General features: G+C 43.7%; 1 protein-coding gene across 1 annotated transcript in view; it reads left to right on the plus strand.

Annotated features, from left to right (window-relative positions):
• Positions 1 to 11,632, plus strand: part of foxk2b (forkhead box K2b) — a 32,898-nt gene extending 21,266 nt beyond the window's left edge. Inside the window, exons 3-9 of the mRNA XM_079564442.1 lie at positions 852 to 1,005; positions 1,166 to 1,312; positions 4,197 to 4,390; positions 5,300 to 5,475; positions 8,290 to 8,529; positions 8,610 to 8,798; positions 11,205 to 11,632. Coding sequence (XP_079420568.1) covers positions 852 to 1,005; positions 1,166 to 1,312; positions 4,197 to 4,390; positions 5,300 to 5,475; positions 8,290 to 8,529; positions 8,610 to 8,798; positions 11,205 to 11,443 — 1,339 coding nt within the window. The 3' untranslated portion in view covers positions 11,444 to 11,632. The remainder of the gene's footprint in view (positions 1 to 851; positions 1,006 to 1,165; positions 1,313 to 4,196; positions 4,391 to 5,299; positions 5,476 to 8,289; positions 8,530 to 8,609; positions 8,799 to 11,204) is intronic.
• Positions 11,633 to 12,267: the final 635 nt, after the last annotated feature.

Genomic DNA, 12,267 nt, shown 5'->3' on the forward strand with positions numbered 1-12,267 from the left:
TGGTCTCTCTCCATTGTGGCCCAGTGCTGCAGACTGGGATTGAGCCGCTGAGTTTAGCTTCTGTCTTTAAGCTCTTAATCCATCGCCGCTGTAGTCCCGAGTAATCTGTGCCCCGTCTCCCAGAGGACCCGCACTCCCCCCGGAAACAAAGAAAGTACAAAAAGTCTGCACCGTCTGACCCTCTTCTCTCAATACATGAATCGTGCCAAAAATGTCCTTAAACAGAGCTGTTGGATTTAAAACAGTTCTCTTGGAAATTATGACATCGCTCGACTATTTTTTGTTTTTTACTGTAAATTATGTTTGTTTTTTTCCAAGTCGTGACTCCCAAAAACTAGAGATGGACCCACAGTGATTTCAAGCAGCAGAACAAATATATCAATATCAAATATAAGTCATTTTAGTTAGTTTTTAATATCTTGTTGTGCTGAAAAGTTGCTTGTTCCATTTCTGTCTTTAGAAATATCATAGTTGGGCTTTAAAATGGCATTAAAAACATTTCAGGAGACGTCATGGCTTTGTTCCTGTCGTGTAAAGGGAGACGGTAACATTGAGTTTTACTTGCGTAGTTTCAGTTTGATGAGTATCGCAGGGTAATGGAACATGTCGCGAATAAAAAATCATGAAAATGGCACAGTCTATTGTCTGAAAGCACTCCTTACTGCCACCCCCTGGACACCAGTGTTTGCAGCAGCATTGCACAAATACCTGGGCAGGCGATTTGTTTTCCAATGTTTGTTCCCCATGTATCTTGTAGACGATTTATTTCCCACCTCTATGCAGTAGTTTTGTGATATGTTGTGCAGCTCTGGTTCCGCTCGCCTCATGTGTGTTTTTTTTCCCCCCTCTAGTGCCGCTAACTCGTGCCCGTCCAGTCCACGCGGCGCCGGCTCCTCCGGCTACAGACTGGGCAGTCGGATGGTGAGCTCCGCCGAACTGCAGCTCATCAACGACAACTCCCAACCAGAGAACGACAAGGACCACTCCGGAGGCGACAGTCCTAAGGTACGGACCAGACCAGGGCGGAGCTGAGAGGGAACAGAGGCTGCAGTGATTGATCTAAGGATGAATCAGGCCATATACGAGACAGAAACTGGACTAACACGGGGCTACATCAAGACTCAATATTGCTTTTATAATGAAATCTGTCGTGGTTGTTTTCCAGGATGACTCGAAGCCTCCGTACTCCTATGCACAGCTGATCGTCCAGGCCATCACTCTGGCTCAGGACAAACAGCTCACGCTCAACGGCATCTACAATCACATCACCAAGAACTACCCGTACTACCGCACCGCCGACAAGGGCTGGCAGGTGAGTGTCTCGCCGAGCAAAGGCTCCAACTGCAGTGGCCTGTGCGGAAACGAGAGGAGAACCTGGGCGGGGGAGTTTCTATGGAGGTTCTGGGTGTAGTACTTTCAGTCAGACCAGGAACACTTGTAACTTAAGTATATGTGAGCTCGTCGATTCTTGTTTCCATCATGAGCAGAAGAATCTATGTTTTTCTGCAGAATCGCAAAGCCTTGCTTATTGTGCGCTGTGTCTCTTACTCAATTATGAATTTTCTGTGGTGAAAAGTGCGATCTGGAGCCTTTAGGCACACGCCACAAAGTTTGTTTTTCACCCAGTTCACCCCAGTAGTTTATTGATTGTTTTTCTGATATTTACGCAGACTCTGAAAGTTTGTGAAGGCTCTCCTTCGTCCAGGAAACTGTGACGCTTAAATCGCCGACTTGACTTGGTTTGGTTGAGTTGAAGACGCTTCGCTTCTATATTCGCAGAAGCTTCTTCTTCGCTCTTGTTGACGGTTTAAAGCAGGGGTGTCCAAACTTTTTTCATGGGGGGCCGCATACTGAAGCGTACACAGGGTGAAGGGCCATAGATCGGTGGTTAGTGCCGCCCCACACCTTTTATTTATGCGCAAAACCTTCATGCCAGCTCTGTCTCACAATAAAAGGTTAGTCATTTGGTTAGAATTGTGTAGAATTATTACATTTCAAATAAAAAGGACTATCTCTGTTGATGTGTCCCGATTCAGCAAGAAGGCAGAGGGCCGCACTTTGGACACCCCTGGTTTAAAGGGACTATAAAGACTTTAAAAATGTTAAAATTTTCCTCCCCCTACATGTCCAACAATGTCCTAATGTGTAGAATGAGCCCAGACCTGTTCACCACAACTGCCTCTAAAATCCTGCACTGTCACTTAAAAAGTGTGTGTGTTGATTCGGGTCCGAAGTGCCGTCATGCACGAGCTTGATATAGAAGGTGCAGTTACACATATAACCTGAGGTGGCAGTAGTGAGTGACTTGCATTTAGCCCCTTTAAGCTTCACGAAGAAGTAGGGCTGTGCAATTAAACAATTCAATTACGATTATTACACTAGATGATTACAAAAAATAATCAAGATAAAACGATTAAGGATGCCCTCTCGCTTGTCCATCTGAGGCACAGATAAATTAAGGTTCAGGTAAACTTTATTAATCCCTGTAGGGAAAATCGTTCTCTGACCTGTAGGTGCAGTGAGCTGCCAGCAGAGGCCGGCGCTCGGGGACTCCTCCAGATGTGGAGCCAGGCTAATATTCAGAAACTACTGGCTGTAGGATACATGTTTTTAGTGGTAGGGGAAACCGGAGTACCCGGAGGAAACCTACGCAGACACGGGGAGAACATGCAAACCCCACACAGAAAGGCCCCGTCGAGGTGGGAATCAAACCCGGGACCTTCTAGCTGTGAAGCACGAGTGCTAACCACTGCACCACTGTGCCCTACTGCGCGGTTTGTTTGAGAGCATCTGATCTGCTGAACTACCAAAGCAGCGTGATAACTGTTGTATTCGTTGAAGGTCATTTGAAGAATTTTTATACACAGCCCTTGAGATAACAGGAGTGCATTATCTGCCTCTGCATTTATAACTGATAAGTGCTCACCTTCTGCTGAAAGGAGAACAGAACTTTAGAGTCTAAAACTCTTATTCAGGAGCAGATCTTAAAGGAATAGGCCACCGTTTTTACATACTGAGATATGTTCTTACCTCACTTTAGCCGAGTTAATATATCCCCGTCTGGTCTTTGTCCGTGCGCTCTGTCAGGCAAACGGAGCACATACGCAGCCTCTCCCACATGTCACATAGCTCCAAAAAAGCTCACGATAGAAGCTACCAAGCTCTTCCACGTGTTCCCTATTTAAATAAAGTTACGTGAAGTGTTTTCATGCGAAGTATATTTACACAGAAATGTAGCATGTCGATTTTATAAGCAAATAAAAAGGGGCACTATATTGTGAGGCGTAATGATACGAGGAGCAAAACGTCCGAGCAGTAACTCCTAAAGACTTCCCCCCGCTCACTTCCGTCAATAACCTTTAGGTAGCTTCTATCGTGAGCTTTTTTGGAGCTATGTGACATGTGGGAGAGGCTGCGTATGTGCTCCGTTTGCGTGACAGAGCGCACGGACAAAGACCAGACGGGGATATATTAACTCGTCTAAGGTTAGGTAAGAACATATCTCGGTATGTAAAAACGGTGGCCTATTCCTTTAACGGACCTCAAAGCAAACTCGCATTATTTCATGCTGCTGGAATGATAGTTTTTGTTCACATTTCAGAAGAAGACTCAAAAGTGAGCGTATGTGGAGTGTTTTGTACATTTCAAATTTCATAAAGGACAATTATCCAATAAGGCGATCGCTTCAGTGGGTGGAATAAGTTGTGAAGAAGGTCAGGTGCTCTTCAGGATCAAAAAGGAGAAGTGTAGGCACGAAAAAGAGACAAATCCCAGGCTCTCTGATACCTTAACAGTCCTTTTATTGAGTGGACATGCGTTCGATCTTCAGTTCATACAACTCTGGCTCTCACCACTTTATAAACACAGCTTTCACCATCTACATCACTGAGGTTCACAGAAACTTCTTCTTTTGAAGCTTTGAGCAAATAAAGTTCAGCTGCAATTACTTTTTAAAGCACCAAGAGCCTCCTAAAAACACTGTCTTAAAGTTTCCTCCATCAGCAAGTCCTCAAGCGGCACCATTTTAGCTTTATATGGAGAAAAGTTTGAAAAAAGTAAAATCTTTTATGCAGCTTTCACAGCCAAGAGATGAATCGATTCAACAAGTGCCATAATAATTGTTAGTTTCACCCGTAGAGTGAATCAGCTGCTCCTTGTTTCTCTAAATGTCCCTCTTTCTGATGTGTGTGTTGCAGAACTCTATCCGTCACAACCTGTCTCTGAACCGCTACTTCATCAAAGTGGCGCGGTCCCAGGAGGAGCCGGGGAAGGGCTCGTTCTGGAGGATAGACCCGTCGTCCGAGTCCAAGCTGGTGGAGCAGGCCTTCAGGAAACGCAGGCCCCGCGGAGTGCCCTGCTTCAGAGCCCCGCACGGCCCCCTCTCGTCCAGGTCGGACACCACCACACCACGGATCATAGATAATAGAGATAGAGATTATAATGACAATAATAAGAAAAGAAAAGGAAAAAAACAGATCTTGGGCATAAGATCGTACCTCTACACTAATAATCTCTCAATAATTTGACGATATATTGTGCAGTCCTAGTCATGTATGTCACTTACCTTCAGCAGAGGTTTGGAGAATGATCGAATAATGACTAATGTAAAGACTTTGCAGAGCATCAGTGCATTATAACTCTTCCAGGTAATTAGTCTGATTGCTTTTTTTAGTCTGAAATCTTAAACCTTGGGTAGGCAACGTCAGGCCCGGGGGCCAAATCCGGCCCTCCAGCACAGAACCTCTGCCCCCCAAGATGATTTTGAGAAATATTATTGTGGAAATAAGAGGTCAAATGCTAAAAATAGTGTCAGTATTTTAAAAATGTCCTGTCAGAACATCCCGCTTGGTCATATATAATGTTAAACAGTGATTCAGGAAGTCTGCTGGTGGGTCGGGACCCCAAAGTGGGTCACGGAACCATTTTCAGTGGGTCGCGAGTCTATAGGGAACTTTTACTGCATGGAAGCACTAACTGTGTCTGTTAAAATGAATGTTATTGGGTTGTTTTGATCATAATTTCAGACTTAATGGGAAATCTACTGCTTTTTAAACAAAAGCTTATGTGGAAAATACAATGTTTTATACGATAAATGACAAATTACAGTTTTATTTGGGCTTGTCATCCGAGGGTAATGGTGGGTCCTAAACCTTCCACTTGGGAACCACTGATATAGTTCTTTACTTTAGGCTGCAATGTTGAGATTTGGCCCTTGGATGTTTTGGCAATGATGCAAATCGGCCCTCCACAACCCAAACTTGCCTACCCCTGTCTTAAACGATCTTCTTTGTCCTGTCAGGAGTGCACCGGCGTCTCCCAACCACTCGGGGGTGCTGTCTGCTCACTCCAGCGGCGTGCAGACCCCGGACAGCCTGTCGAGGGAGGGGTCACCTGTCCCTCTGGAGGTGGACACTTCAGCCCCCGTGGTGCAGCCCAAACTCATCCAGGAAACACGCTTCGCCCACAGCACGTCAGGTACGACCGGCAAATACCCACAATTTTAACACTCAATGTTAAAGCCACACTTCTTTGACCGCTCCTTTGAGGCTGCATTTTGGTGCTCTAGGCAGAAATATTTGATGGTGCAAACTTTAGGCTGGACATTGGTGAAGAAAAGACTGCATTTTGCCTTTCTTTGCTTCTTTAAAAAGATTCTTGTGTTAAAACTCCCTAAGGTTTTGTATGATGTACTTGTATTCAGTTGCTCCATACATAAGTTAACACAAGACACGCAGTAAATGGTCATTTTACTCTTCCATCATGTAAAACCCAGACCGGACAGAAGGCTGTTATGTTCAGAGGAATGAAATCCTGGAACTCTCTGCCTAAAGACATTTGAAACATTGCAGACATAAACATTTTTAAAAAGACTTTGTTGTCACACTGCAGTTGTAATCCATCCATCCATCCATCCATCCATATTTTTATGCTGTTGTGATCTGTGATCATTGTATGAAAATGTGATTTTATAATCTGGACCCCAGGAAGACTAGACATTGTCAAGGGCAATGGCTAATGGGGATCTTAATAAACAAACAAACAAACAGAAAAAAACCAAAACCAAAATAAATTAAAGAAAAAAATAAGGAAAACTGGAGGAGTTGCCACTTTTGAAATTACACAAATAATATTGTAGAATTCGGGTGTATTCAGACCAGAAAAGTTCTTTGCTCCGCTTGTTTGTTCCGGATCAAAAGCAAAAAAAATGTTTTCGTTGCGGTCAAATTCAGACCGTACTTTTTGCAAGTGAACTATATTTTGTAAACACATACCCGTGTGTGACGATCAAGGCTCCCATTGGACAGCAATGACCACAACAAATGAAATAAAAATGAATATTTCATGCTTACTATGATAATATAAGAAACATAAGAGACTAAACCACTGACCATTAACCTCAGCTTCACCGAGTGTCTGGAGGAAGAGGTGTTTTGTGTGGATGAAGGGTCGTCTGCTGAGCTGTTTCTATTATGTTCACGGGACAAAACTGTTGGTCTTGTTTCTCTACTCTTCTTTAATGCGTCTCGTAAGTTTATTCCACTTTGTTCAGGAGACGCTCGAGGCCCCTCTCCTTCATTTTCTCGCTAAACATGCTGAACACAGCCACATTTTTGTGTGTCTTTTCTAGCAGTTGGGTTAGTGCATCTGCCCAAACATCCAGGAGGCTCAGTGTCTCCTCGAGGCTCCAGGTCTGTCCACGGCTCATTATTTGTAGCATCCATCCAGTATTAGCGTCTGCAGCAGCAAAGGGCTCATTTTTCCCACGGTGCCTTGCTACGGTGGCTTGTTAAGCCCAAAAAGGTGCATGTATCCTGGAGTTGTTTTAGATCAACAGTGGTTTCACATCTGAAGCGAACTGGACCAGAGTCCGTTTGGAAGCGGACCGAGACCACCTGAAAAAGTGGGTCTCGGTCCTCGGTCCACTCCTGTGTAAAAGGTCCGGACCAGCGTTCAAAACGAACCCTGGTCCGTTTAAAGTGGACCAAACAGTGCAGGTCTGAATACACACTTAAATGAAATGAGTTTCATGGTTGGTGTCCCCCAGTTTCTCTGCTCCGCCCCTGCAGCTGCAACACACTTCAGCTCAGACCTGTCTCTGCGTCTTCCCCCTTTCCTTTCTCTCTTGCCACCAGAGAACACGACATGATGCAAAAGTTTATTAAGGACATCTGAATTTACTTTGTGTGAAGTCTCCTCTTGCGGCACAGGGATTCCCACATGCGCTGTATCATCGGTCGCATTGGCACACTTTTCTGTTGCTCTTCTTTCTCATCGTTCTCATTGAATACAGTCAGTTTTTTTGTCAAATGCTTTTAGAAAACAGTGGCTTAAAAACTGCAAAGCCATTCAATCACAGTGGCCTCAGTGTGGTTCCCCTCGGAGACTTTATGAGAGTATACATGTGTTTCCAATGACATCACGCATAGTTCTGGTGGCCATTTTGAATACCAAAGTAGAATTGAGCAGCACTACAACAGGTAACGATCTCTTCTCAGGATGAAAATGAAAGGCATCTGATTGACAGTGGCATTTTTAAGTACTCGCTCAAGAAGATGACAGTAAAAACACGGCCCCAGAGACGCACGTTTATGTGATATAACCAGAAAATGTACGGATGTAGCAGCTCTGTCTGTCGAGCTACAGCAGGATTTACTAAAGATCTGCTTCACTCCTCAGACTAAATTAACACGTCAAAGAGGAAACAGAAAACCTTTCTGTTGACATCACAAACTGTAAAAAGAGAGACTCAGTCTGAGTCAGTGTTTAAGCTGCTTAAGACGTTAGCATGCTACCGGTTAGCAACTGTCAACCAACTGCTCAGCTCTGACCTCTGTCATATGTTGTTTCCAAGGCTAGATGTTTGGACTGTGGTTCAGGGCTTTCTCTTGGAGAGGCTTATCGTGTTGAAGCTAAATGCTAACCGGTAGCATGCTAACGTCTTGAGCAACACTGACTCACTGTTTCTGGGGCCGTGTTTTTACTGTTTTCTTCTTGAGCAATGATTTCAAGTACATAAAAATGCCACTGTCAGTCTTCTTTCATTTATATCCTGAGAAGAGATATTGTTGCATGTTGTAGTACTGCATAACTCTACTTCGGTATTCAAAATGGCTGCCAGAACAACAAAAGTCACATGACAGAAAGGCATGTATAGGGAGCAGACCTGCCGATGTCAATGGGAGCTTATAACATTGATTTGAAGTTGAGGTGATTTCTTGCACCATACCCCTTCAGTACTTGTACTTCCGTTTGAATGGTGATAAAACTTCTCCCCCTCCTTGGTGGCAGGTTCCCCGGTGACCAGCCAGCCGGTGTTGATCGCGGTGCAGAGGCAGTTACCTCAGAGCCTGAAGCCCGTCACGTACACCATGGCGTCCCCGGTCAGCAGCTCCAGCTCGCAGCCCCCTCTCCAGACCGTCCACGTCCTGCAGCAAATCCCCACCCAGATCCAAGCCGGGTCTGTGCTCCAACCGGCCACGATCATCAAGAGCGAGGGCCACGAGAACGGAGATCACGCCGACATCAAAGGTGAAGGTCAAACTCAACCACTCTGCAGCACAATCCGGAGAGTTTGCTTTTTAACCGACTGTTCCTTCTCTTTGTTGCAGTGAAAATGGAGACAGTGCTGCCCATGGTGAGCTCTGCACAGGTCATACAGAGCCCCCAGAACCCGTCGCCTCTGCAGACCCTCACTATAGTCCAATCTGCTCCAATCGGGACGCATCAGCTGCCCATCAAGACCATCACCCAGAACGGGACCCACAGCCTCGCCACTGCCATCCAGGGGCACAGCTCAGGTACTGCACAGATAGCCTGATAAACCAGACCCACCTTCTTTCTGCACGAAAGAAGGTGGGTCTGGCCACGCACGGTAGACAAGTTGTTGATTGGCGGCTAAGGCCTAGCCGAACCAATCACGACCGTCACAGAGAAATGAGAAGGTTACGTCACTCGCTGCACCTCTATGTTTTTAGTTCAATTAACGTTAACATCTGCCAAAACTAATCATGGGATGAAGTAGTCAAGGATTTTGCCTTGCGTTCTCCGCGTGAGTTTATATTCACTTCATATTTGTTTAATTGGACACGGCTGTCGTCACGTCCGCTAATCGCTAATTGGTTTATTTCACTGACAATCTGCACGCGTTAGGCCCGCCCCTTCAAACTGCTCCAGTTTCTCCGTGACCAGACTAATTCCCTGCATGGAATGGACAGGGAAGAGTATGGCAGAGCCAGGCAACTGCACAGATAAGGTCTTCTTCAATATCGTTTACCTGTCTCAATATATCAAACTTCAAATTTTAGACCTTTGATTTGATCTGGAGTTTTCTACCAAGTGTTTATTTCATAGATAAATCCTTTAGGCCCAGACTTCCATATCCATGAACACGTCCTATATCTTAGGAAGCGCCCAGAAGAGGAAACTTTCCACTTGACCCCAAATCTCACGACCACAGGAGCAAAATCTGTTGGTCATTTCCGTGATATTCAAAGTATGTTTTGGTGAATGGTGGAAATTTATCCAAGTGATAGCGATGTTTATTTAAATCACAGATCTTTTACGGTGCAAAGGAAGCAAGGTTCTGTTTGTGCACATTGTTTTGGCGACATAGGACTCTTTATATTGGATCACAAAACAGTACTTTCTGTGAGTCTAATGTGAATCTTATTTTTTACTTATTTAGTAAATTTTTGCAACACGGGATCTGAAAATGACATATATTTTTTCTGTATCAGGTCAACAAAAACAAAAAAATCACTAAATCAGATACATTTTTGATATTGGGGGTTGATTTATTTTAGTAGTTATCATTTGAAATAAGATTTTAAGAATTTCTATGAATGCATTTCTTGTGTGTTTGAAAAGTTAATCCGTGGTGGTTAACAGTGGTGGACAAGTACCTGGTTATAGCTTTCGTTGATTGTCACCAACACACTTGTCTGTGAGCACAGCTGTTTTGAGCCAACATATATGCAGAAATGCAAATAAACTTTCAGCCAAACCTAATCTCCCCCTCATTGTGGACAGACAGGCTGTGTCCGAATGTCCACACAACTCCCTATATAGTGATTTATATAGTGGAGACGCCATTTTGTAGGGGTGTCCGAATGTCCAGAGAGAAAAAAGTAGTGAACTCAAATTTCCTGCAAGGCATTCTGTAAAGTAGTGAGCATCAGCATCAATGATCACAATGCTTTGCGAGAGTCTGAGAAGAACGTCTGGTCACTAAACAACACGACTGAATGAAATCAGCTGTTTCAATCGTGTGGCGTATTTTTCATGAATAAAAGACTTACATTATATAAACGGTTACAGTGAAGAGATGCTACCGTTAGCTGCTTACCTATTAGCTAGCGTCCTCTGTCAAAGTAATCCAAGCCATTTTCTTCATTCATGTAAAATCCATGTGAAATAAGACGTATCTGCCTCGTATTTATCCATAAATATTCCACAGTCTCTTGAGTTTTGTTGATCTTTATCGCAGAAATACATTATTCCCGGAGTTTAGTGAACTCATTCTGCCGGGCTGACCTTCTTTCTGCACGCCGGAGTGATTTTATTTTTTATTTTTTGATTGATAGTTTTAATTTTAATTCAAATGTCAAATAAAGCGCTTGCAAAAGTGCCTAAACTGTTGTTCTGTTTCATAAAATAAAATAAATAAAAATAATAATAATAGGTGAGAAAGTGGTGGGCTTCTTTCCGAATTGCCAACAGAATGAGTGCACTATATAGTCTACTATATAGTGCGGGTCTATGTAGTGAATTAAGGATTAGGGACTAGGGTGGATATTTGGACACAGCCACAGGCTCCGGTACGAAACACATTATGAAGACAATATCATTCGGCAAAATTTGGCTCTTTGGATTCAGCAGAAATTGACCTAAATTGTCCGAAATCACCTCACAAAACTGGGATTCCAAATTTGTTGTAAACCAGTGTTATTTATTTAACGTATTCATGTTGCCCACCGAAGCCTCGTCATGTCGACACCTCGATCACTCCGGTCGAGGGTGAGAGTAAGAACGTAGATCGATCGGTAAATCAAAAGCATTGCCTTTCAACTGACTAGACATTTCCCCAATCTGTCTGTCAATCTCACGCTCTTTCACAGTCTGTCCAATGTTCGATATTCCTTCCAGAGAAAACCATTTATCTCATCAGACTTCCACACTCACTGACCCCTCTCTGTGTTTCGCAGCAGCGGCCAACCCCCTGCACCTGCTGGCCGCCCACGCCTCGGTGTCCGCGTCCCTCCCGACGAAACGCCACAACGGAGACCAGAGCGCGGACCAACAGCCCGACGCCAAACGGCCCAAACCGGACCCCGACCAGGCCCCGCCCACCTCCGTCTCCTCCACCACCTCTCCGCCATTCGCCTCCTGTCCCCCCTCCAACGACACGGCGGCAGCTAACGACCCGAGCGGCGACCTCAACTAAAAAAACCCTCCCACCCCGACACTCCCCTCCAGAAAAAACATCGACAGAGTTAAAAGTTGCTTGTAATCTGAACTTAAACGGTTTGAGTAGTTTGAACTAGATCCATTTACTTACAAAGGCTAGTTGACTCAATGCGTTTTTCTTTGTCCTAGGCACAAATATCATGGTAACAGGATGGAAATTGCATGGAAACTACCATTTTATTACAAAGAAATTGTCTTTTTAGTCTCTACAGTGGGTTATCGATAATTCAGACTACATAACATGTTAAGAAATTGTTCTGTAATTTGAGCAGTTTCAATGAAGTTTAGATTTACTTCACATTAAAGAGACTTTTGACTTGGTAAAAGTAGTGTTATTTTATATTCCATCATAGTAACACTCAAAAGTTGACCAAAGCTGCTTTAAAAGTAGCTAATGAGACGAAAACAATGACTAAAATCTCCAGGCTTTTTTGTCAACTTAAAAAGACTAAGTAAAAATGAAAAGGAACTAATAAAAGATTGAAAGAGCCTCATGTCATCTAAATTCACTGCCAAAGAAACAGGTCAGTGCATGTGGGAGAAGAAGCATGAAGCAGGAAATATGATTAAATATGTTAATTAGATTTACTCAAAATTCCAAGTAAATTTATATCAAGTTATTTCCATCATTTTACCATGTTATTTATTACTGTGCTGCAAATAGAAGCTAAAACAAAAGTTAAAATTCACTCAAATGTGTCACAAAGTCTAGTCAAGGATCTAGTTAAAACTACTCGAACGAAGTCAAACATTTGGAACTTAAAGTCTTTAACTCCTGTCGATGTTTTGAAGTGTGACCCA

Source organism: Gobius niger (assembly GCF_951799975.1).
Source record: "Gobius niger genome assembly, chromosome: 10".
NCBI classification, from domain to species: domain Eukaryota; kingdom Metazoa; phylum Chordata; class Actinopteri; order Gobiiformes; family Gobiidae; genus Gobius; species Gobius niger.